At 39.0% G+C, this 27,688-nt stretch overlaps 1 protein-coding gene across 5 annotated transcripts; it reads right to left on the bottom strand.

The window, feature by feature from the left end:
* Nucleotides 1–1,750: 1,750 nt before the first annotated feature.
* Nucleotides 1,751–27,655, bottom strand: LOC127454979 (non-lysosomal glucosylceramidase-like). Of its 5 annotated transcripts, none has more exons than XM_051722508.1 (17): nt 27,298–27,655; nt 26,031–26,291; nt 21,606–21,697; nt 21,406–21,521; nt 20,918–21,136; nt 19,670–19,909; nt 17,452–17,708; nt 16,169–16,294; nt 14,204–14,388; nt 13,813–13,917; nt 13,606–13,713; nt 5,756–5,907; nt 5,558–5,664; nt 5,166–5,308; nt 3,735–3,850; nt 3,056–3,247; nt 1,751–2,889 (listed from the first exon to the last, which is right to left on the bottom strand). In XM_051722508.1, exons 2-17 carry the CDS (start codon nt 26,219–26,221, stop codon nt 2,665–2,667), a joined length of 2,574 nt encoding a protein of 857 aa, XP_051578468.1. In that variant the 5' UTR covers nt 26,222–26,291; nt 27,298–27,655; the 3' UTR covers nt 1,751–2,664. The 5 variants fall into 5 exon arrangements, with proteins under 5 accessions (XP_051578468.1, XP_051578485.1, XP_051578478.1 ...); XM_051722525.1 differs by having other exon boundaries at nt 26,031–26,230; XM_051722518.1 differs by having other exon boundaries at nt 27,302–27,655.
* Between the last annotated feature and the right edge of the window lie 33 nt (nt 27,656–27,688).

The following is a 27,688-nucleotide window of genomic DNA, read 5'->3' as shown; positions in this document are numbered from 1 at the left end:
ACATGTGTAAAATGTTATCTAATTTGACAACATTGTTGCCATGGCAGTATAACACCATAACCCTAAAACCCTAAAATAAATGTAAAAATGACAATTGAAAAACTTTACAGCTCAAAAATTGGCCCCATTCACTTTAAGTGCCTCACTGTAACTTTGATTTTTAATTTTTTTAGAGAAAAGAATGGACAAGTCAAATTATTTTCTGCGGTAATCAACATTATGCCACAAATGCTGTCGACTGAGCTTAACTTGAACCAGGAATATTCCTTTAATTTTTAATTAATTAATTTATTTTTAATTTACTTTTCACCCAATTTGGAATGCCCAATTCCCAGTGCACTTTTTTAAGTCCTCGTGGTCGCGTAGTGATTCGCCTCAATCCGGGTGGTATAGGATGAATCCCAGCTGCCTCCACGTCTGAGACTGTCAACCCGCGCATCTTATCACGTGGCTTGTTGAGCGCATTGCCATGGACACCTAGTGCGTGTGGAGGCTTCACACCATCCACCGCGGCATCCACGCTCAACTCACCACGCGCCCCACCGAGAACGAACCACATTATAGCGACCACGAGGAGGTTACCCCATGTGACCCTACCCTCCCTAGCAACCGGCCAATTTGGTTGCTTAGGAGACCTGGCTGGAGTCACTCAGCACACCCTGGGAACTCCAGGGGTGGTAACCAGCATCTTTTACCACTGAGCTAACCAGGCCCCCAATATTCCTTTAATTTAATTGAAATTGTATTTATGAAAAGTTCCATTAGATGTAAGATTATGATGGTTTTCTACTTAGGATAGATTGTCAAGGTAAATTACTATGGTATAGAATATGGCTATAAGTAAATTTCCTATTTTGAAAGTAGATAATGGTTATAATGGGTACCTATTATCATAGTTTACATTTGCCAGCTTCTCAGGTGCAGTATGATCAAATTTTCCTTTTCCTTTTAGATAATCCAAAAGCAGCCAATTTATCACTGTAAGCACTCAAGTAAAGGCAAACATCTTCAAACTAAAGTATGCACTGTAGCACAAATGAAATGTTTAGAGCTTATCTTTTTCATTTTCATGGCACGAATGTTCTTTGTGCTTCATTGATCTCAGATGCTGAATAGAACAGGAAAAGGACGCAGCCTGTATTCTGGGCTTCAGTTCTAGCCTACTCAAAATTCATCAAAAACTGCCCATGTCATTTGAATCACATTAATTTTATTAAGGAATATTTTCCAGTTTACTTGCCATCTATTTTTGAATGATTCTTTGGCCAAACCATGAAACCCACTGATTATCCTGTGGTTTATCAAACTATGAAATAGATGCAGATGCCACAAGATTTTCAAGAGATTATTTCGTACTGGGCTGGTGATGTTATATGCTAATCATTTTGTAATTTTTTAAATTTATTTATTTTATGTCAGTTGTGAGAGTTGCTTTTATTTTCTTACCTGCTGCAGTACAGCACCTTGCGCAGTGATGGAGGGCCATCAATTAAATATCAATATTTTTTAGAAGAGTGTTTAAAATAAGACCAGGCTCGTTGTGGCCCAACTAACAAGAACGGTGTTTACACTTTAACCGCCTCTCGAGCACTCCAGAGAGATGGAGCACTCAAGACCGAAGAAGCCTATACACTACAGAGATCTCATTTGTGGAAACAGACGGAAACAAATTGGAAGGCTCAAGATAGACCTCTAGTGGCTGAATACAATACAAGTCTGTCACTTAGTATATACGAGAATACAAAAAGTGTCGGTTCATAAACATTCATTCCCATTTATTAATTTATATATACATCTATTATACTTTTGAAGAACAATTTACAGTACTGACTTGTCAAAGCCTCAGACAGATGCTATATTACACATACAGGTGACACATACTTTCTTCCAGTTTTTTTGTGCACTCTACAGAGTATTCCCAATAAAAAAACCCGGCAACACTTAATAAGTTTCTGTTTGTTAACCTTAGTTAACAACATTAGTTAACATGAACTAACAATGAACAATACTTTAAAGCCTTTACTAATACTGGTTTTAAATCAAAAGTTGTGTATGTTAACATTAGTTAATGCACTATGAAGTAACATGAACTAAAAATTAACACTTGTATTTTAATAATAGATAATAATAAGATAATAAATGCTGTGAAAAATCTATTGTACAATGTTTGTTCATGACACCTAATACATGAACTAATGTTAACAAATGGAACCTTATTGTGAAGTGTTACCAAATATACAGTGAAATTACATGTCAATGAATCATGCTCTAACTATTTAATTCCCAAAGATACAGACATTGTCAATGTCTACATTTAATTATACATCTAAAATAATGAAAACAGAGTATGTCAGTCCACTGCAACAGAGCTTGTAAAGCTAAGTTTACACTTCCAGTTGTAAAATTAAACTATGATTACATCTGCTACATGAACTGTGGTTAAACTTATGTATGTTTTCAGTGGAAAGAAGTCAGTTTTTCAAAACATTCGAAAATGTATTAAGGTATGTTTCTGTGTGTAGCAACAGTGCATGTATGAACTAGACATTTAATCCATAAAGAAAGGCCTTTTGCAGTCTTTTAAAAGTTCAAAGATTAAGAAAGGTCACTTCATTAAGGATGTTCCACATGCTTTAGAAAGTGCAAGTTCCCTTTAGCAGATCTCTAAGACTCCAGCTCAGTCTTGTCTTTTTTTGTGGTTTTGGTGTGGTTTGGTCGATTGTTCAGTGCAAGCTGCATTGCCCAGATGCTCAGAGGCCTCATATAAGCTAGAGAGCGGTAGATGCCTTTCTCACAGTATGCTTCAGGAGTCTGGAAGGCCATTCCCAAACGCTCCCAAACAGCACGATAACAGCCTTCTGCAGTTCTTAGTCCCTCTTCCACCATGCCCTGGGGAGAAAAACATGGACAGAAATGTATTAGGAGATTAGAATGACACATATGATAACAATTGGTGTTTGGAAAGATAATTCATGAAATGTTTCTAGAATTCGTATGAATTTTGACATGAAATGTAAAGATTTCCTTCATGTATGACAATATACGTCTGTCTTACCTCATGTATCATTGTCGCTGCCAATCCGTACACCACACCCACCCACACCTCATCTGATTGGACACTGGAACTATCAGGCACGCCCTCTGGCCTCATCCCGTTGACTGCACCCATCTGCCCACCTGCAAAGCTCATAACATTGAGGTCAAACACTGACTTCAATGCACTACGGATTTTCTCCTCGGGAAAGGCCTACACAGAGAAATGGATATTGAAAGTAATGACAAAGTTAGTTGGTTTGTTTAACTCGCCAGGATAATCTACTCTTCTTCCAGAAAAGTGACTCACTTCTGGACTGCGATTTAGGATGCTGCCATAGAGGGCAGGAGCCTATGAGGCCATTGAGACCTAATGCGTTCTTGCCCTAAAAAAGCTAGGCGAATAACACCGAATGCAGCTGTCTCCAGATGCATTTTTAATAGTTAAAGATCTTTTTAACTTGACACATTGTCTAACAAACGCATCCATTACTGCACGAGATGTTGAAAAAGCATTGAGATGTGCTGCAATGGTCAAAGACACCTGTTTAGCACGTTTACATAGAAAAACAAGCGCAGACAGACACAAATATGCATTTGGTGCGCCCCTACTTACATGTGTGAAATTACATTGAAAAAATACAAACAAGGCATGTCTGTGGAAAACTGAAATAATATTCTAGAGTATTTCCCTTACTGACCTGGAATTCATCGTCCCCAAGCCCAGATGCTCTCAGGAACCAATGGCCTGCACACTGGTCAGACATTACACTGTTTGACAGGTTCCGTCCACTGCTGTCATAGTTGTAGTACTTACCTAATAGAGAAGGATAACGGCATTTCATAGTAAAAAACAAAACAAACACTTCATATTCTTTTCCCGGATGAGACTTCAGTATGGAAACAGATCTAATGACAGACTTGACCTTTCTAAGTCTAAAAAGGCTATAAATAATTTATTTAAGCCTGTGCATGGTTTTTAAAACAAAACTAGAAAAGTATGACTGGTTAACCCTTTAAGCTCTGAAGGTGTTTTTAAAGATTTCCTGTTCCAGAGGCACACCCAAAATTAAAGGCTAAGAACAAATTTGACATTATGTATCTCAGGATGTAGCTCTGAAAAACTTTTGTTTTGTTCCCAATCATGTCACCTGTTACAGAGTAAAATTTTGTGTTGATACGACAAAGCAATCAAAACTTATAGCATTACACAATTAATTAACTCTAGTGTCCAAAAACGTCTCTAAACAAATAAAACACAATAATTGTACATAAGAACTAATTACACATGCAAATACAACAATCACTAAAGGTATGCTCTCTCTCCAAAGCATGCAGACATGAGTAACAAGATCTCATTCAGTTCCATTCTGTGTCATTTGAGTCATCATTGAATCCATGTCATGTACTTGGCACCATCTCCCGGTGGCCATATGTAATTAGAGTGAACAATCCTCTCTACCCATATCTGGATGACTTTCACCTCTGGTTACAACGATCTGAATCCTAATACGATTGGTTTAGCATTCCATGACACTGGACAACGTACTACATCAATTCCGATAAAGTCATCTGATCCAGGAAAGCTAACGTGTTTTAATCCAGATAGCATATGATGTGCAGTATTATGGATTATCTAATGATCTATGCATCCGACTGATTTTTTGTTTTGTTCTATTTTTCATGAAGTTATAAGCGAAAACACGGCTTATAAGCAATACCTTTAAATGTAATGTGTGTCAAAGACATGTACTTAGCTATTACTCACTATATTTTTGTCTGAGTAAAACAAAAAAGGTGGTTGTATTCTACTTTTTGAGTGCTTTTCAACGACATATGACACATGGCTATTTGATCAGTTTGATGTTTTTACCAATTACAAAAATATGTACAGTGCAAAATACTGTAATTTATAAATTATCAAAATGGAACTCTTCTGATTTGTCAGCAAATTTCAAATCACTTGTTCAGTTTTAGTGTTAATGCCTACATGCATTGTAAAGTACAGCTTCTAAGCTTCAAAACGATACCTATTTTGTGTTGGTTAATTTGATTATTTTATTCTCAGCGGGCCCGCCGGCAAGCTTAAAGGGTTAAAGTAGCATATGATGACTCGGACTTGTCACACTCACCATTCCACAGGAGTTTGTCAAAGGCTGCACTTCCTCTGTCCAAAATATCTCTGTAGCGTTGATAAACAGACTCGCAATTCAGCAAACGTGCCATTTTACACATCATGCACACTGATGCCAGCCATAAACCTCCACAGTATGCACTGGAACACACACAAACATTTTTTACTTGTGTATTTTGTTACCTAAAACACTAGACCACCATAATTTCTTTAATAATACAGGAATTGTCTGTAGTTTGTTAATGAATATATGTATTTTGAGATAAAACCTAACTGTATATTCAGCAAAGTGTGCTGACATAAAAATGATAAAAATAGGTGAGCTATGAACATTCTCATTATTCCAGAATATTTTATTGTCCTTATATTTTTTGTTTTCTGAGCACTGACCTGGGTCCTGTCACCGTCCACCCATCATAAGTCTGGTCTGCATAGCCAGAATTTTCAATCAGCCCATCTCCATCCTTATCAAACTTCAACTCCATTTCCATGACTGTCTGAATAAGCCAATCAGAATATTACAAGTGATCAGAACATGACCAGTTCACAGTTTCACATCCAGCCGATATGATGCTCTACACAACTAACCTGGCATATGGGCCACATGTCTTTTAAATATTGATCATCCTGAGTCAGGTAATAGTCTCTGTACACTTGCAGCACAAACTTCAAGTTCAGATCCTTCCAGTCAGCTGTATCGTGGATCAAGTAAGCATTGACGCGAACCCATGGCTCATCATCTGTTTAAAAAAATAAAATATTAAATTTTATTGAGATATTAACAAAATGAGGTGAATTGTTCTGGGGCATAAAATTAGTATCAATGTCAATTTTAGACTAGGATCAGCTTCCATGTCCATATTAACATTTACTGGGGCATAGAAGCAAGCTTTATCCTAGGTCAGACACAAGTTACACAAGGGGGGAAAAGTGTATATGGATCTGGGCCTGTATTCACAAAAAATCTTAAGGCTAAAAGTAGCTCTTAACGCAGAAATTTAGGAGCAAATCTTAAAAATTAGGGGCACGTCACTAACATTTTCATCCAAGAGTAATTCATGAAGCATTTAAAAGTAGCTCCTAAACCCACAACAGCTTAGAAGTCCTCCTGAGGACTTTTAACCCCCTAAGAGAGACTCACAAATGATTCGAAGCATGACTGCTTGCAATCCACATTAAAAACAATATATTAGAATATTATAATGACCATTTAAAAAGGTATCACCTGAATCAAAATTAAATCAATGTATTTTAATAATATAGTAATATAATACTGTAAATATTATGTTGACAGACCTTTGAAAAATGTATCGCCTGAGTCGCGAGGGTGTTTTTATTATTGTAAACTTAGTTAGAGATGCAGTTACCTCTCCCACAATCTGAAACAACCCAATAACACCGGAGATAAAGGTTTTAAAAACTCTGCGCTCCCTGGCCATAGGCAAAATGAAACTGTGTAGCATAGATGAATTGGGAATTTCTGTCATTCATCAGCAGAATAATTGATCAAACTATATATGCCCTCTCCAGATGACATAATCCGACAGTTCATAACGTATTTTTGTCCTGTATGCTTGCTGCAGAGAAAAAGGGGGCATTCATAGGAAATCATGGCAATCACGGGGCTGCCCGGTGTTTTAATGCTGTTGACGGGATGCACACTTGATTAGTTACATCAACACAGGATAAAGAAATGTTCATCAACCGAAAAAAATAACATATATATCTGTCTGTCTGTCTGTCTATGTGTGTGTGTGTATATATATATATACACACACACACACACACACACACACACACACACACACACACACACACACACACACACACAGTTGTGTTAAAAAAAATAGCAGTACAACATCAGTAACCTGATGAACCACTGTTATTAGTAGTGGTGATATTTCTGCATTGCAAATAATTTACTTGTAGATGTAGTAGTGAAATAAAAAAAACAACAGACCCAACTGTCATGACATGCACGCTGCTTGTTCGGAGTAATTGACTCATTCATTGAAAGGGGCGTGTTCAAAATAATAGCAGTGTGGAGTTTAATTAGAGAATTCCTTCATTCTGTGAAAAAACAGGTGTCATTAATTGTCTTTTATTAAGGAAGAAGGGAAGCAAAAGTTTCACGCATTGTTATAAAATATATTTCCTTAGTAAAATGGGCCGTTCCAAACATTGTTCAGAGGAACAACATAATTTGATTCAAAAGTTGATTAGAGAGGGGAAAACGTATAAAGACGCTCAGCTAAAATGATCTCAAATGCTTTAAAATGGGAACAAAAACCCGAAACACGTGGAAGAAAATGAGCAACTACTGTTAAAACGGATCGAAGAATAGTCAGAATGGCAAAGATTCAGCCAATCATCACCTCCAGAAAGATCAATGATAATCTAAAATTACTTGTAAGTAATGTTACAGTCAGAAGATGTTTGATCGAAGCTAAGCTATCAGCAAGAAGCCCCCATAAAGCACCATTGTTGAAAAAACGGCATGTGCAGAATCGGTTAAAATTTGCCAAGGAACACATCGATTGGTCCAAAGAGAAATGGCGTAACATTCTGTGGACTGATGAGAGCAAAACTGTTCTTTTCGGGCCTAGTGGTCATCGACAGTATGTCAGGCAACCCCCGGGTACTGAATTCAAGCCACAGTACACTGAAGTGAAGCATGGTGGCGCAAAAATCATGGTATGGGGATGTTTTTCATCCTACGGTGTTGGGACTATTTATCGTACACCAGGGATCATGGATCAGTTTGAATACATCAAAATACTTGAAGAGATTTTGCTGCCCTATGCCGAAGAGGAAATGCCCCTGAAATGGGTGTTTCAACAAGACAACGACCCCAAACACACGAGTAAGTGAGCAACATCAAAAAGGATTGATGTAATGAAGTGGCCAGCTCAATCCCCTGACCTCAACCCCATTGAAAACTTGTGGGGTGACATTAAAAATACAGTTTCTTAAGCAAAACGACTCAAGATGGTGCCGAGTATGGCTGCTACGTTGCGAGCTCCGACACAACATTGCAGTTTTTTGTTTGTTTTGTTTACAATTCTTATGATTTTTGTCTTGGATGTTGTCTGCCTTATTGTAAATGATACACATACACTTTTGGATATTGGTGCTGCAATTGCACACCGAAAACCAGACTTCCAATTCCTCAATGCCGACCCGCTGTTTACAAACATGCCAGTGGAGCCCTTTGTCTGGGCTGCCCGGCCGCGGAAACGCAAAAGGAAAAGGGGAAATAGAGCTGGCGTTCTCATCAGAGTAAGACGTCGCGCAAATCGACCCCCGCTACCCAGTATTCTACTGGCAAATGTTCAGTCTCTGGACAACAAGCTCTGCGAGCTGAGAGCGCGGATCTCTTTCCAATGAGAGATGAGGGACTGCTGCATTATCTGCCTTACAGAAACTTGGATGTCTGCGGAGATTCCAGACTCAGCCGTCGAACCCGTGGGGTTCACAGTGCACCGAGCGGACAAAGCGAAGGACCTCTCAGATAAAAGCAGAGGTGGTGGTGTGTTTTATGGTCAACAAATCCTGGTGTGATCAGAGGAACGTACATTCTATCAAGTCTTTCTGCTCTCCTGATCTGGAATTTCTCACGCTTCTTTGTCGACCATTCTGGCTACCGAGGGAATTCACAGCGGTCATCATCACTGCTGTGTACATCCCGCCACAATCCAACACAGACTGAGCACTCAAGGAACTGTATTGGAGTATAAATGAGCAAGAAACCGCGCACCCTGAGGCCACGTTCATTGTGACCGGGGACTTTAACAAAGCCCATCTCAAATCAATCGCACCAAAATACCACCAACATATCAGTTTCAACACATGAGGGGACCGGGTTTTGGACCATTGCTACTCTCCCTTCCGGGATGGCTACAAATCCCTCCCCCGCCCACCATTTGGCAAATCAGACCACTCTTCCGTTCTCCATCTGCCCGCTTACAGGCAGAAACTGAAACAGGAAGCACCCACCCTCAGAATGTTCCAGTGCTGGTCGGACAAATCAGATAGACGGAAGGAAGTAGAGGATGTTGTTCCGTATATGGATACGTATAATCCGTACAATACGGATCTACCCCAACCAGAAACCATGGATTAATAACAATGTTCGTGCGGCACTTAATGCACGGACTTCCGCTTTTAATTCTGGGAACGCGGAGGAGCATAAACAAGCCAGTTATGCCCTCCGCAAAACTATCAGAGCAGCAAAATGCCAGTACAGGGACAAGATTGAAGGACAGTTCAACACCACCGAATCTAGAAGCATATGGCAGGGAATTAATATCATCACGGACTACAAAGGGAGTAAAAACTCCACCGTGAACACTGCTGCCTCTCTCCCAGATGAGCTTAATACTTTTTATGCTTGTTTCGAGGGAAATAACACCACCCTCACGGAGAGAGCTCTCACGGCCGAAGCTACAGAGGTTAGTTCACTCTCCGTCTCTGTAGCGGATGTAACCTGATCCTTCCGACGGGTGAATATCCGTAAAGCCGCGGGTCCAGACGGCATTCTGGGCCACGTCATCAGAGCGTGCGCGAACCAACTGGCTAGTGTTTTTACGGACATTTTCAACCTTTCCCTCTCCTTATCTGTAGTCCCCACATGCTTCAAAACATCCAACATTGTGCCTGTACCAAAGCAATCCAAAATCACTTGCTTAAATGACTGGTGTCCTGTTGCTCTGACCCCCATCATCAGCAAATACTTTGAGAGGCTAATCAGAGATTACATCTGCTCTGTGCTGCCTGCCTCACTGGACGCATTGCAGTTTGCTTACCGCAACGACCGTGCCACTGATGATGCCATTGCATCTACACTACACACTGCTCTCTCCCACCTGGAAAAAAAAGGAACACTTATGTGAGAATGCTGTTTGTAGACTACAGCTCAGCATTCAACACCATAGTGCCCTCCAAGCTTTATGTGAAACTCCAGGCTCTGGCCTTAAACAGCTCGCTGTGCAGCTGGATCCTGGACTTCCTGTCAAGCAGACGCCAGGTGGTTAGAATGGGCAGCAACATCTCCTCATCACTGACCCTCAACACTGGAGCCCCGCAGGGCTGTGTTCTCAGCCCACTCTTGTATTCCTTGTACACACATGACTCCAATGCCATCATTACGTTTGCTGACGATACAACGGTGGTAGGTCTGATCACTGACAATGATGAAACAGCCTACAGAGAGGAGGTGCCCACTCTGACACTCTGGTGTCAGGAGCACAACCTCTCCCTCAGAGTCAGCAAGACCAAGGAGCTTGCGGTGGACTTCAGGAGAAAAGACAGGGAACACAGTCCCATCACCATCAATGTAGCACCGGTGGAGAGAGTCAGCAGCTTCAAGTTCCTCGGTGTCTACATCACAGAGGAACTCACATGGTCCGTCCACACCGAGGCCATTGTGAAGAAGGCTCATCAGCGCCTCTTCTTCTGTTTGGAATTAACCACCACATCCTCACACGGTTCTACACCAGCTCTGTAGAGAGCATCCTGACTGGCTGCATCACTGCCTGGTATGGCAATAGCACCGCCCACAACCGCAAAGCCCTGCAAATGGTGGTGCGAACTGCCAGACACATCATCGGAGGTGAGCTTCCCTCCCTCCAGGACATATATACCAGGCAATGTGTGAAAAAAGCTCGGAGGATCAGAGACTCCAGCCACCCGAGCAATGGGCTACTCTCACTGCTACCATCAGGCAGGCGGTTTCGCAGCATCAGGACCCGCACCAGCCGACTCCATGACAGCTTCTTTCCCCAAGCAATCAGACTTTTGAACTCTTGATCTCTCACGATCAATATACATCAGCACTGCACTTTATTAATCTTATTAACTCACACTGGACTGTCATAAATTATATTCTCTCTTAACAACACACTGGCAACTGACTATCAACCGACAGCCTGAATGTCAATAAAGTACAATACAACCTACTGTATATTTTATATATACTTTATATACTATTTTTATTGTATGTGTATTCTATATTATGTGTATTCTATATTGTGTGTATTGTATACTGTACATTGTATATTATTATTGTGTTGTGTAATTATGTGTATGTTGGTATATGTCTCATCACTGTCATGACTGCTATGTTGCTCGGAACTGCACCCAAGACTTTCACCCACTGTTGCACTTGTGTATATGGTTGTGTGACAATAAAAGTGATTTGATTTGAAAACCCAAAAATTCACAGGAACTGTGGAATGTAGTTCATTCATCCTGAGCTGAAATACCTGTTTCTAGGTGCCGGAAGTTGGTTGACTCGATGCAATGCAGATGCGCAGCAGTTATGAAAAACAATGGTTATGCAACTAAATATCGAGTTTGAAGAGAAAAATGTCGACACTGCTATTTTTTTTTAGCAGATTAATATTCCTTTTCTTTGCTTCCTGTAAAAGAATAACGCAGACTTGATAACATTTGTTAATGCTTTGATTTGGAATTGAATGTGTAATGTTTCCACTACATTTGAAATATGGAAACACTCACACACACTCACACACACTCACTGCATTCAGAAAGTATTCAGACCCCTTCATTTTTATCACATTTTGTTATACTACAGCCTTATGCTAAAATGCTTAAAATTATTTTATATTATTTTCACATCAATCTACACTCCATACCCCTTAATAAAAAAGAAAACCCAGATTATTGCTAACTTTGCAAATGTATTAAAAAGAAAAAACTGAAATATCACATTGACCTAGGTATTCAGACCTTTTGCAATGACACTTGAAATTTAGCTCAGGTACATCCCATTTCTCTGGATCATCCTTGAGATGATTCTACCCTTTGATTGGAGTCCACCTGTGGCAAATTCAATCGATTGGACATGATTTGGAAAGGCACACACCTGTCTATATTAAGTCTCACAGCTGAAAATGCATATCAGAGCAAAAATCAAGCCATGAGGTCAAAAGAACTACCTGCAGAGCTCAGAGACAGGATTGTGTTGAGGCACAGATCTGGGGAAGGCTACAAGAGTGGCCAGACGGAAGACACATGAAAAAGCACCTAAAAGATTCTCAGACTGTGAGAAACAAGATTCTCTGGTCTGATGAAACAAAGATTGAACTGTTTGGCCTCAATTCCAAGCGTCTTCGCTCATTACCTGCGCAATACCATCCCAACGGTGAAGCATGGTGGTGGTAGCATCATGCTGTGGGGGTGTTTTTCAGCAGCAGCAATTGGGGGACTGGTCAGGGTTGAAGGAAAGCTGAACGGAGCAAAATACAGAGATATCCTTAATGAAAACCTGGTCCAGAGTGCTCAGGACCTCAGACTGGGCCGAAGATTCAACTTCCAACAGGACAATGACCCTAAGCACACAGCCAAGACAACGCAAGAGTGGCTTAGGGACAACTCTGTTAATGTCCTTGAGTGGCCCAGCCAGAGCCTGGACTTGAACCCAATCGAACATCTCTGGAGAGACCTGAAAATGGCTGTCCACCAATGGTCCCCATCCAACCTGACAGAGCTTGAGAGGATTTGCAGAGAAGAATGGCAGAAAATCCCCAAATCCAGGTATGCAAAGCTTGTCACATCATACCCAAAAAGACTTGAGGCTGTAATCGCTGCCAAAGGTGCTTCAACTAAGTATTGCGATAAGGGTCTGAATACTTATATCAATGTGATATTTAAGTTTTTTTTATTTTTAATACATTTGCAAAGTTATCAAAAATCTGGTTTTTGCTTTGTCATTATGGGCTATGGAGTGTAGATTGATGTGGGAAAAAAAATATTTAAAGCATTTTAGCATAAGGCTGCTACATATCAGAATGTGAAAAAAATGAAGGGGGTCTGAATACTTTCTGAATGCACTGTATATATCATTGTCTGTCTTAACTGACAAATAGCGGTTCCCTGTCTACCAATCACTGTGGGCGATTTAAAAGATCACGCTAATAAAACATGATGTCATCCATAGCAATGAGGTCAACTCTGCTTTACTCTTATCTTAAGATTTCCTTCCTAAAACTTGCTCTTAACAGTTTTGTGAATAGGTTTTAAGCAAAAACTCCTAGCTGGGAACTCTAGTGGTAAGATAAAAATCTTTGTGAAAATGGGCCCAGGTCATCATCAGCTACTTTTTCAAATACAATGAAAGTAGAATATGACCAGTTGCTTTAAATCTCTCTCTTGTAGGACCAAAGAAATTCCAAATATTCTAAAGCCATAAGCTTTGTCTGAGAAAGAGACTAAAAGTAATTATTCAGTAATAATATTATGTTGTATGGAAACGGTGAAATTATGCTAAATAGCTCCTTTTGTGTTTCACAGAGAAAAAATTATTATATGCGGTTCGACATGATGACAAAACTTCCATTTTCATGTGAACTATCTCTTAAACTGTCACTTGCTGTAAAAATGAGTGACTTTATGCAATCCTAGTATGCACAATTTACCAGGGTCTCCGATGTCGTGAGGTACTACACCCCGGGTCTTGACTGGTGAGCATCTGCCATTCATTAGATTTAACCTCTCTGTAGGGTCATGCTGAACAACACTACCAGCTAAATAAAACAGAACAAGAAAGAGTAGTAATGTGATGTTGGGTTATGCAAACAGATAAAGCAAGTAATTTTAAATGGTTATCTGCAAGTTCAGCTCACCAATATCATACTGCAGACTGAGAGCCAACTTGGGCCAGAGCATTATGAGAGCAAATGAAGCATAGAAGTGCACATCATAAGTGTTGTACATCCTGTACTCCTGACCTGGGATCAGACAGTGGGAGAGACACAGAAGAGATGTAACACCAATACACCACATTAGTGAATAACACAATGGGTTGAGAGGCAAAGCATGAGGTCTTGGTTAAAGAATCCTTACTACTTAAACTATCACCAGTTGTAAATAAAATGTATATGGCATACAAGTTGAAGGCAGTGTATAGTAATCCATTCAATACACCCAAACTGCCTGTAATAAACATGTTCTGAGCACAATCTGAGTTAATTTAATATTAATTTAATGTTAAATAGTACAGCCCCACTCTCTTACCCTCCAAGTAAGCAAATCGTCCGTACTCCTTAACAACCTGGGGCTGAGCTGGAAGTCCCCCATCCTCAGGACGGAGTCCACCGCTGATATCACTGTCCTCTGGAAGCTCCACCCACACAGTTCCACCATCCACAACAAAGTAGAGCTCATTAAACAGAGCAGACTTATACCAACCTGGAAGAGAACTGGAAAAAAAAAATACAGGGGGTGTAAGTCTATTTGTAGAAATATCAGCTATCATCATCTAGTAACTTTTCTCTTAATGTATAGGTGTTGGTAGTGGTTCATCAATATGGGTTTTTCAATGGCAAATCTAGAGAAGCAAGGTGGCTTTGGTTGATTAATATTTATTTTACACAAATATATACTCCAATTTACTCAAATATTTAAATACAGAAAATGTGCGTTATCATTGACAAGACTGTTTTTTGATTTTGGATTAGACACAAAAATGTACTACAACTTCTGTTAATCGGAAAAGCAGGTAAGGTTATCGGCCAATGCTGACCATCTCAAAATGTCCAAATACAAGCAGACTATTGGTAAAAGGTTCCACCTACAACACCAACTAACAACTGAAAATAAGAATAGTTACCTTTTGTTGGAATAAAAGGTAGGTGGACATCTACAATTAGTATGTGAAGTGTAAACTATGTGGCGCTTTCAAAACATTGCTCTGTTTGATTGTCACCACTTTTCCTCAAAAAGAGGAGTGTTTTGAAAGCACCACAGTGTTTAAAGGTTAATGGGGTGGTAAGAATGTTTGGGAAAACTTTCTGGAAACAATCGTTATTATCGCAATTCCATTTGGTACTGCTAGTTGTTCAGACATTACACACTTCATCCTTAAAGGAATAGTTCAACCAAAAATGAAGATTCTGTCACAATTTACTTTGTCTCATGTTGTCCCAAACCCATGTGACTTTCTTTCTTACATGGAACACAAAAGCAGATGTTTTAATGAACATTGCGAGCTGTCTTTTCAATACAATTGCAGTGAATAGTGCCCCACTTTTAAAAAAGTATCATAAAAGTAGTCCATGTGACTCCTGTGTCATATACCAAGTCTTCTGAAGTGCTATGAGAGAAGCTCATTCATAATGGCTTGCGTGTTCACACAATAACTTATTTAGCGCTACAAACACGAGGGTCAGTAAATGTTTGGGTAAACTATCCCTTTAACAATACAGAGGGCATTTTTTGGAACAGTGTGATTAAAGACAAAATGGCAAATTCGGGCTGGTCTTTTACACAGATTCTCTTATCATTTACTCACCGTCATGCCATCCCAGATGTGTATGGCTTGCTTACTTCTGCTGAACACAAAGAAGATTTTTAGAAGAATATTTCAGCTCTGTAGGTCCATACAATACAAGAGAATGGTGACCAGACCTTTCAAGCTTAAAAACACAAAGGCAGCACAAAGTAATCCAAATTAATCCAGTGGTTAAATCCATATCTTCAGTAGCGATATGACAGGTTTGGGTGAGAAACAGATAAATATTTAAGACCTTTTTACCATAAATCTTCACTTTCACTTTCAGTAAAAGATTTATAGAAAAAAAAAAGTATTGAAATATTGATCTATTTCTCACCCAAAGCAATTGTATCACTTCAGAAGACATATATTAAACCATTGGAGTCATATGGAATACTTTTATTCTGCCTTTATGTGATTTTTGAGCTTGAAAGGTTTGGTCCCCATTCACTTGCATTGTATGGACCTACAGAGCTGAAATATTCTTCTAAAAATCTTCTTTGTGTTCAGCAGTAGAAAGTCATTCATTCACATCTGGCACTGAGATGGCATGAAAGTGAGTAAATTATGTCATTTTTTACAAAAATGGTGACTGTATGCACACACATTCTTTGTGGTCTATAGTCACGCAGCTCAGTCACAGGCAACTTCATTAACTGACACAACATGCCTCAAATTGTTTCATGTGGAAAAACATTTCTGTTTACCTGTCCTGTAGAATGGGCCTCTGCCACTCATCAATGCTCTCCTCCCATTTACTGTAGTGTGTCAGTGCGTAGTGAGACAAAGAGGGGGCCGCATCTCCTTTGCTGCCATTGTAACGTGTGTATCTCCTAAAACAAACACCATATCGTACTATTATTTATTGGGTGACTAATTCCTCAGGCAACAACACTTATCAGCTATGTACATATGAAGTTGTAAAGAGTTACTATAGAAAGCACAAAAAGTGACCCATCATGATTTTTCTGATATATGCGGAGCAAACTTTATGACTGGAACTGAAAAAAAAAAAAAAGACTTCCTTATATGTCAAAGTCACACTGTTTCCTTTAAAAAGCATCATGAGATGATCAGAGTTGATTGTCTATAGTTATGTTGTGGTTGCACATTCTTTTACCTAATAAAACCAGAATGCAATGTCAGTGACACCCAGTTTGCATATGCACTAAAGATAAAAGGCCTCACTCTAAACATGCTATCACTAGTGTGTAAAAAGAGAATGATAAAGAGATTAGAGCACAGATAAAAACAACAGAATGAAAATAAGGAATTAGAGTGTACTGTGAGTAGAAGAATAAACATTTACCAAGACTACCAGTCAAATGTTTAGACATAACTACTCATGCTTTATCATTATTTTCCACATTTCAGATATAGCTATCAAAGTTATTAAATAAAACTAACATAGTGTAAGTACGGAAACAATATAGTGACCAGAAAAAGGTTAAACAAATGAAAACTCTCTAATATTTAAGACATTATTTGAAATAGACACTCTTTGCCTGGATTACAGGTCTCTAATTCTCTTCGAGTTAGGGGCCGTTCGCACTGAACACGTTTTTGGGTCTGTCCACGCTGTTTTTCAATTGTTTTCTTATGTACATGTGCTAGATGGATGGCGTTCTGCTCTATTCGTTGCACTCCGTTTTGCTATTTTAAGCACATGAAGGCGTTCATAGAAACCTGCTATTTAAGCAGTAATGAAGGAACAGTGGCATACCGCAGATATTGGGGCCCCCCAAAAACGATGAGATGGGGCCCCGCCCACAAGTGGTAATATCACACATGAGCATTTCTATCTGCCATGAAATAAATGCACTGATGAAATTCGACAGTGATTTCTATTCTGTGCTGAAATTCTTTCCGTTCACCTTTCTAGATTTTTGCCATTTAGAAAGTCTAAATCCGATGAGCTACAGCAAGCCTACAAGAGGTTAGCACCAGAGATTTTAATTTTTAACTACTCAGTTGATGTGTGCACACGTACCTGACATGCACTTTCTCTCTCGAGCCAAAAGTGATTTTGGGCATATCCCAAGCCAAACTGAACTCCATACTGTTGTGTCCATTAGTTGGCACTGAGCAGCTCACAGCCAGGGCTGCTGCCACCTTCTCCCCTTTCTGAGTGGGTGGACTGGAGCCCTCAGGTGAGTCAAGCCGCCCATCAGTGATGAGGTCACTCCACAAAGCACTACAGGTTCCCTTCGGGCTAAACGCTGTTTGGTGACTGATCTCTCGGCCAGCCTACAAAACATCAAGTATAACTAAAAGCACAAACATGAAATAAAAATGAGAGACACAAAACATATGTTCTAAAACCTAGTGAACGAGGGATGTTCCAAATAACTGGCAGCAAAATTATGGTGTCTTCTAAGACCAAATTCTAATGGGCCATTCTTGCACTAAAGCAAGCTAAACACAGCAAAACGGTTTTTAACAACTGACATTATTTAACCTGACATGGCATCTAACAAATGCGACACTCCTGTGTGAGACCCTAAAAAACAACTATACACGGCACACCAGTCAAAAATGTCTGTCTAGAGCATGCTTACTTGGAATAACAAATTAAAAAACAGCCCATACGGATTAGAGATGTGCAAAAGTAATCGATTAAACGAGTACTCATCCAGCTTTAAATATTCGGCACATACAAACTACTCGAATATTGCAATTTTCTTTTCTTTTGAGCCTTTGCCTGCTTCTATCTCTTAAATCTTGCCGTTACAACTCAATGCATTGGTTAGTGCTGTGGATGCATGACATTGTTAAAAGAATAGTTCACCCAAAAAGAAAATTCTTTCATAATTTAAAGGGATAGTTCACCCAAAAATGAAAATTCTCTCATCATTTACTCACACTCATGCCATCCCAAATGTGTATGACTTTCTTTCTTCTGCTGAACACAAACAATGATTTTTAGAAGAATATCTCAGCTCTGTAGATCCATACAATGCAAATTAATGGTGACTAGAAATTTGAAGGTCCAAAAGGCAGCATAAAAGTAATCTATAAGACTCCAGAAGTTAAATCCATGTCATCAGAACTGATATGATAGGTGCGGGTGAGAAACAGATAAATATTTAAGTCCTTTTTTAATATAAATCTCCACTTTAACTTCCACATTCTTCTTCTTTTGTTTTTGGCGATTCACATTCTTCGTGCTTATCGCCACCTACTGGGCAGGGAGGAGAATTTATAGTAAAAAGAATTTAAATATGGATCTGTTTCTCACCCATACCTATCATATCGCTTCTGAAGATATAGATTTAACCACTGGAGTTTTATGGATTACTTTATACTGCCCTTATGTGCTTTTAGGAGCCTCAAAGGTCTGGCCACCATTCACTTGCATTGTATGGACCAACAGAGGTGAGAAATTCTTCTAAAAACCTTTGTTTGCGTTCAGCAGAAGAAAGAAAGACATACACATCTGGGAAGGCATGAGTATAAGTAAATGATGAGAACATTTTCATTTTTGGGTGAACTATCCCTTTAAAGTGATTGCATCCTATCAGAAGACTTGGAATGTATTCTTCTATGTATGACTGTACGGTTTGTTTGTTTTTTTCATTTTTGAATCTACATGTTGTTTATGTATAGAGCTCCTTTTTTCATGAGAAACCTGGGTTCAAAGGTTCAAGGTTGAATTTAAATTCTACATTTTAAGTAATCAATTACTAAAAAGTATAGATAAAACTATAGTTCCATCTAATTAAAAATGAAATATTTCACCCAATATTTGTTTCGGCTATGTATTTTTTGTGCTTATTAGAGCATTGTGTTGTTAGTTTAGAAACATTTGTGATGAATTCCGATTGTCGAGTGCACTTAACATAAGGAGCCTGATTTGTGAGGCATGTGTGAGTGAGCGTTAACAAAGTTGATGTCCATAAAGAGTGCTTCAGTTAATTATAAGGTTCCATTTTGGTTTGGATGCCACCTCAGAAGGTAGCTGCCAGTGTGGAAAGTAGACAGTGTATTAACTGTATCTTTGCATGGTCTAGTGAGTTGAACCACAACAGTCGGTCACCATTATAATTATCTTATTTGCTAAGAGAACATGAGTTTACACAGCACAGCGGGTGTGATGGTGAAACCTATTTGGCAAAGTGCTTTTGTTCCTGCACTCCGCAGACAAGTTGTTTTCATGTATTTTTCTACAGGCAAAACCTGTTGTTTATATATTTCAGCAGGTTCATTACCTTTTCTCTTGCAGCCATACACAGAGTGTAAGGGTTAACGGGTGTCTGGTGATGGAGCAAAACTCCAGAGACAGATTCTCCCTCTTTCTCAAGGTGAAATGGTTCATTCCAGTGGCCCCCGCTCTTATCGTCTTTATGACCCGACCCATTAACTATGGTGAACATGATGGAAACATCAAGTGCATAGTCATTCTTATTCTCAATGTCCCATACAAACACAGCCACAGGAAGACTGGAGTCCTTAAAAAGAGAAAAAGGGGAGTTTAGCTTTAAAACACCTGAGGTTGCCAGAACTTTTAGAGGTTACTGTTATTGTTTAAATAGTTTAGGTGTGGATAATGTTTTATCAGTCATTTACTTTATGCAGCTGGCAATGGATGAGTTCTTTGGTGGGGGGGGAGCATTTTGATCTTTAGGGTGGTCTTGTTTTGTTGTCTGACTGGGGGGGGTGGGGGTGGGGGGGTGGTCATTTCACCATACGACCGGGTTGGGGGGTATCAGAAGTTTATGGGGGGCACAAGGAAAATCCCCCCCCAACTGCCCCTTAGACCCCACCATGTTTGTTATGGTCAGGACCTTCAGTTAGTGTTAACATCAACCATCAGAATGGGGAAAAATTTGATCTCAGTGATTTTGACTGTTGCATGATTGTTGGTGCCAGACGGTCTGGTTTGAGTATTTCTATAACTGCTGATCTCCTGGGATTTTCATGCACAACAGTAGAGTCTACTCAGAATGGTGCTAAAAACAAACAAAAAAACAGTTACAGAAATACTCAAACAAGCCCGTCTGGCACCAACAATCATGCCACGGTTGAAATCACTGAGATCACATTTTTTCCTCATTCTTATGGTTGATGTGAACATTAACTGAAGCACCTGACACGTGTCTAATTGATTTTATGCACTGACCTGCTGCCACACGATTGGCTGATTAGATAAATCGCATGAATAAGTAGGTGTACAGGTATACCTAATAAAGTGGTTGGTGAGTGTATAAATTCAAGGTATACATATCCTTATAATGAAGGTTTACATTTCATAAGTTTGTGTGTTCCCAAGGAAACAAACCCATGACCTTGGTTTTGCAAGCACCATGCTTTACCAGTTGAGCCACAGAAATGTACAGTCTTTTTAAACATAGAACAGCAAATTTGCTAGAAAACAGGACATAGAGCTAGTCCAAAATAATACCAAAAAGAACAGCAACAATGTGGTTGAGATATCACACATGCTAAGAGCTGGTCACCTTGTAGTCATGGGGGATGACAGGTGACACCTGCCTGCAGGTGAGAGTGACATTCTGACCAGGTAGGTGGTAGACGGTCCAGGCTCGTGGATACAGGGCGTGGTAAAAGGCATATTCACCACAGTAACCCCAGTTCCAACCCTGGAGAGTTGGAGGACGCTCTGTAGACAACACCTGCTGGTATACTGTCTGACCTCCCCTGCGCAGACATACTGTAAACTAAGAGATGGAGGGAGTAAATCAAACATAAACTGGGTGAAGGAGAGATCTTAATACCTGCATGTATAATAGTACAGATGCATCCAGGTATAAATACCAATAAGCTTTAAAAAAATTACAATAGATTAGATGAGTTACTCATTTCTCCACCAAATATTAAAATCTGAGCTAATACACATTACGCACAAGTATTTTAGATCTTCAAACATGTCTGATTTGATCATGTAATAGAATTCATAAAAGCTTTTGGATTACAACTAGTTCTTTACCTGGTTAGCAATAACAGTTTTGTAGTGGTACATTCCAGGGTTCAGTTGCCACCGGCAGAAATCCCCCCTCCATCCACGTGTGATACTACCTCCCCCAATGCCACCGAGTGGAGCACCTGCAGAAAACATGTCAATTTAAAGATGGGTCATTTTAAGAGTTCTGTTATTGGCTTGGTGTTTCTGCTTGTCTTTGCACTTACCATAAATTTGCCTCAGTGGTAAGGCCCGAAACATATCAATAAAAGGAGCTTTCTTCTCAACCCGTGTCTTTTTGTACCACCATCTTAGATACCTGCCCAGACAAACATAAAACAAGGAGTAATTTAATAAACAATAGTTAATATCTCACTTTCACTTTGATATATTTAATAATATCTTAAATATGTCTCCCTTACACAGACTTATATTGGTATTGATGGATTTTGAAGATTGCATAACAGAGTTTTGCTCAGTCCTTCAGGCATGTATCTATTTGCAATAAATAAATAAATGTATTAAAAATAAAATGGATTTTATAACTTGATGACAACATTAAAGGTATATTCTACAGGTTTGTGTTCATGTTTGGCTGGCTTTTCTTCCTCCTATCAGAGTAGATGCATGAACTTTATTAACTGCTGGTGCTTCACACCGGTGCTGTCTGTGCCTTGTTTTTTTCTAAAGTGAGTAAATCATTTATGTAATTTATCAAGAGCTATTCATGTCTTTAAGTGTAAAACTTTTTAATGAGAAAACATTACTGACTGCACCTTCTAGTAATGAACCTCTCTTTTTAAAATATACAAACTAGATTTCCCTTTTGTCACCCACACAAACCAACCCATCAAAGTCATTCTTTGTGTGTCTCTTTCACTCTCCTGCTGTAAATGCACACACAGCTGTTTTCAGACTTGTGGTACTCACACAAGCATAAAAGGGCAGGTGGCACAAAGGCATACACTGATAAAGCTGTGAACTGTAGCTGCTCCGAGTATAAGTCATTCCTGTGCACTGATCTAGGATCCCTTTTCAAGCCTAAATCCCCACATTATCACAACAGTTATCTTAAATCCATCAGCTTATCTCAGGTTATCTGAAAAATGCAACCTTTGCCAAGTTTGAGGGATTTATTTTACAACTGCATGGGACTGACATCACAGTTAGGTGTGACTTTATGCCAGTACAGACAGTGAATAATCAATCAAGAGTGGTGAAGGTCTAGCAACATGAATACACTATTCACATACACATGAGAGCATTGATTGTGCCAATGGAAATGTACAATAAACAGGTCAGTGTCAGGGGGCCTAGGTCTGTTCTAGGATATTATCCTTGTGTTAGGTGGCATGCAGTCGTTCAGTAAATAGCAACTATGGAAGACACAAGCAACAGCACAGTTAAAGGGATAGTTCACCCAAAAATGAAAATTCTCTCATCATTAACTCACCCTCATGACATCCCATATGTGTGACTTTTTCATCTGCTGAACACAAAGATTTTTAGAAGAATATCTTAGCTCTGTAGGTCCATAAAATGCAAGTGAATGGTGACCAAAATTTTGAAGGCAACATAAAATAATCTATGACTCCAGTGGTTAAATCTTCAGAAGCAATATGATAGGTGTGGGTGAGAAACAGATCAATATTTAAGTCCTTTTTTTACTATAAATTCTCCTCCCTGCCCAGAAGGTGGCAGTATGTACGAAGAATGTGAATCGCAAAAAACAAAAGAATGTGAAAGTGGAGATTTATAGTAAATGGATTTCATATCACTTCTGAAGATATGGATTTAACCACTGGATGGGTTACTTTTATGCTGCCTTTATTTCCTTTTTGAGCTTAAAAATGTTGGTACCCATTCACTTGCATTGAGGACACACAGAGCTGAAATATTCTTCTAAAAATCTTGATTTTTGGGTGAACTATCCCTTAAAGCAGTACAAAAGTCAATTTGGTACATGTGAAATCATATAATCCATTATTCATCTATATATCCAATAATGCACAAATAAGAACATACATTTCACCAATAGTGAAAGCTACCCATGGCCATGCCATTTTTTTGAGTCAATAATTAACTTGGAATACCACACAGGGTCAATGTCTGAGGTGGGAGAGAAATTAATAGCTTAAAATAATTACAATAATAGCTTTTACATTTAAAATAATAAAATAAAAGCTTTTACATGTATTTATAAATTTTTAAATAGCACACATTTTTGTCCCATACATAGAACAACAGTAAAACCTGTCATCCCAGGACAACAGCTTGAGTATAATGGTTTATTGCAGAAATGTCTAATAAATGACAAAGGGCAGGAATAAATTTCACTTCAGTTATTGTGTACTAGTCTAACAAGTCAGACAAATGTGCTTTGAACCCTGAATGGGTAAAATCAGCCCCATCTGATCCAGGTAAAATGTACACAAGCCTCCCACTACTATTCCTGCTACTTGCCAGCTAGTATAACAAATTTAATATGTGCTTATAACACATGATTGGGCTTCCCGTTGTACCAGTTGGAAAGATGTAATAAACAGAATGAGCTGTCATCTTTTATGAAGCTGTTATCAGTAACCATAAACCACTTCTTGGTTCCATATATTTAATAATTAACCTAATAGGGCTGGCTGCTGAGAACCAGGCAGAAAGGTGTTTAGTAGAAAGTACTAAAAATAAACCATGTTGTTTTGTAGTCAAAACGTAACCTATTTCTGATATATTAGAAATTCCTGTATCAACTAATATATATATATATATATATATATATATATATAAAACCACAGTGCAAAGGTTAATGGAGATACCAAGTATGGTCTTTTCACTACCTGATAAACAAGGAGCTACTGTCAAATTCTCTAAGCAGATGCCATAGTAACAGGGATGGGCACAGACATTTTGAGGGGCAGTGACCCAAACCAAGAAAATGGGCACCTCCTCTTGAAAAAAAAAAAAAAAAAAAACACTTTACCAAACAGCAAATAATAAGGAAATTCCAGCTGCCCATTTCCACCTTTGACATTATAACATTATGAAAGAACCCAAATATATTGCTGTAACTGTCACTTTAAATATAGGTTTGATCCATATATTAAGTTTGGTTGCTCAACTGGATAAATCAGGCATGTCAAAGTCATTTTAGACAAAGGCTGGATTGGACAAAACCACACCTTACAACTTACGCAGGACCCATGGTTAAACCCTTGTATACCAGTGCAGAGCGCATGCACAAGACATGATCTTTAAGTGCATATAAAGTCCAGATTCACTTTATGCTGCTTTAATAATATCATTGTAAAACTAAAATACTAATTATTATATACTTAACCACCGTCCTTTAAATTGCATTCAGGGCCTACATATACAATTGTAGGGAATATTAATCAAACAGAAATGGCTCATTTTAATTGACAGACCTAAAGCATCGAATCTGTATTAATGTGTCATATGAAATAATCATTCAGTAGAGACAACCAAAGAATGATTATGAATTTTACTTTTAACTGTAATATTTTTCCTTGTACCTGTCGATATTGTCATTATTGCCATTAGTGACACAAACTTCAAACGTGGAAAAGAAGTATGTTATTCTGGGTCAGTTGTGTCACTCAGACCCAGTTTCAACTGAAAAGTACGAATTTGTGCGCATGCGCGAGTTTCCGCACCGCCGCAAATAGTGTTCTATCACTTAAAGAGGCATGTTTGATGGCTTACTTAAAGGAAGTAGAGGTAATTGGTACTGAAAAAAATGCATTATGGCATTATTTGAACATGTTCAATGGCATAAGCGCTAACAGAGAGAGATGTGACTGTTTACAAATGATAATGAAGTTCTGGAGACCCGATTAACAAAAATAGCCATTGTAAAACAGTACAAAATAAATAGCAAGATTTTACAGATATTAAAACACCACAAAACAATCACATATAAAACATTTCAGATGTGTAAGTCACTTTAAAAAAAGCATTTGTTAAATTAATAAATGTAAATGTATATATTTCACCCAGAGGGGAACCTCTTCCCTTTTGGGTAAAGGGGCAATGGCTCGGGCCACTGTAGCCACCCCCCTGTGCACGTTCCTGCATAGTAACCAGTGTTTCCCAGTGGTCCAACAATTGCCTGCTATAGGCTGAATTTATTTTTTTTCTCCCAAATTTGGAATGCCCAATTCACAATACGCTCTAGGTCCTCATGGTGACGTAGTGACTCGCCTCAATCCGGGTGGCGGAGGACGAATCTCAGTTGCCTCCGCGACCGTCAATCCGCGCATCTTATCACATGGCTTGTTGAGCACGTTACCATGGAGACATAGCGCGTGTAGAGGCTTCACGCTATTCTCCGCGGCATCCACGCACAACTCACCATGCGCCCCACCGAGAGCGAACCACATTATAGCGACCACGAGGAGGTTACGCCATGTGACTCTACCCTCCCTAGCAACCGGGCCAATTTGGTTGCTTTAGGAGACCTGGCTGGAGTCACTCAGCACGCCCTGGATTCGAACTCGCGACTCCAGGGGTGGTAGTCAGCTATACGCTGATTTTTAATAACTGACAAGTAACAATATCTGACATGCAGTAAACCCATTACTTACAGAAATGAATGAATCTGAGGCCTTTCTATTGATGTGTATTGTTTAACATACCTGATGCCAAGACCAACATGCTCGAACATGTTGGAGAGCGAAACATCTTTGGCTTGAAATGGTTTCCTCTTCTCTTTGAACTCGTGCGCCAGACATATCCGCCAACCATCCTTGGGGACACCAAATCCTGTTTCTGTTGACACATACCGGCTCATAAGCTCAGCCTGCGATGTGCTGTCACATAAATCCATAGTCTGGAGCTGTCAGATCACCAGGGCAAACCAAATGGAAAAAAAATAAAAATCGGTCTCCTTAAATCCTCTGTAGCAAAAGCAAAACAGATGGAAATGGTTAATCCAAATAGGCTATAGCCTTTATTTCTAGGTGCACTTAGTAATTTTTGTTTATGTTTTACTGGTCAATAGGGCAGTCGTCTTGCACTTAACCTGACACCTATAGGCCTGGATGCAGTATACTCAAACGCAATAGTTTTCAGTTACGGATGCCATTGTAGAAATTCACTATTCACAGTTAGCTATGATTAATTTAATGCATGAGTGAAAGTGTCCAATAACAAGGAGGTTACTGAGATTTATGCAACCTTCAAGTGGAGTTGGAAATATCATAATCACAACTTCTGAGCAATTGAATGACCAAACGAAGTCATAATTACCAGTGGGTGACTCTGAATTCTAGATGATACAATGACTTTGTGATACAATGAAACATTGATACAATAAAAAGCAATGATTTTGCTTAATTATTTACATTTCAATGCTTTATTTAAAAAATATCAATGTGTTTTATATGACAGAGCTTATAGTCAGCTGATGACTCACCATTCATGGTTTATTTTAATTTATTTATTATTGGCTAGAAACCACACATTAATAATTTATATATGTTGTGTAAAAGTGCTGTAGGTCTATTCACTTATGTTTACTCACTTGTACAACCAAAAAACTAGCTTTTGCTGTCATTCATTGTGTATGACTTAAATGCGCGATGTACGCGAGATGTTACCCGATCCTATTCTCTTTTGTTAACTAACAAAACCTTGCCCTTTAGTAAATCATATCGTTGCATTTTCTGTATATCTCCGGGACATTATATAATATATCCGAACTGTTTCAGCAAGTGACATCCAGTCAAAAACATATCACTAATGCATCAATGTCCAATGTGCTTTTCATCCCATTCTCGACGCCAGACTCTACACATCAACCTGTCATATTTACGCATTTGCTTCTTAGATTGCTCATTCATTATTAATGTTCTTCTCATTATCTCATCAACTATGTCCTGAAAAGGAGTGAAAAACTCATACCCACGCTGGGGTTTGTGTATCAGTCGTAGGCTGAAGTCAAACCGCTTAGAGCTGCACTTGTTTTGATGCTCACCAACATGACTATTTCTATAAAGCCATACGGTATCCCTGCGGCTGCTGCTGTTGTTGTTCCACCTTATTACTGCAGGATCTTGGGAAAAGAGTGTGTGAAAGTAAACCGCAAAAAATAAATAAAAATAAGTAGTACACGGGAAAGCATTTATGAAGCGTTTATGGAAAGCAAATTTTCTAAAATAAATAAAGAACACAGATCCTTATTGAGAACTGCGCATCGGTATCCTTTACACTCGAACCGGTCAAACCCAGAGTTCAATTCCCACTGAGAGAGCAGCACAGTAGGGCCTTCAGCTGGGTTAAACTAATGAACATA

This window comes from Myxocyprinus asiaticus, chromosome 2 (assembly GCF_019703515.2).
Source record: "Myxocyprinus asiaticus isolate MX2 ecotype Aquarium Trade chromosome 2, UBuf_Myxa_2, whole genome shotgun sequence".
NCBI classification, from domain to species: domain Eukaryota; kingdom Metazoa; phylum Chordata; class Actinopteri; order Cypriniformes; family Catostomidae; genus Myxocyprinus; species Myxocyprinus asiaticus.
This window is presented reverse-complemented; position numbering and strand designations above follow the sequence as displayed.

What these genes read in the sequence shown, in the direction of transcription:
- LOC127454979 (XM_051722504.1), bottom strand. An exon ending in AGAGAGAAAGTGCATGTCAG is followed by an intron (nt 16,295 to 17,451) that starts GTACGTGTGCAC and finishes TGTTTGTTTTAG; the next exon opens with GAGATACACACGTTACAATG. An exon ending in TCACGACATCGGAGACCCTG is followed by an intron (nt 5,908 to 13,605) that starts GTAAATTGTGCA and finishes TTTTTTAAACAG; the next exon opens with ATGATGAGCCATGGGTTCGC.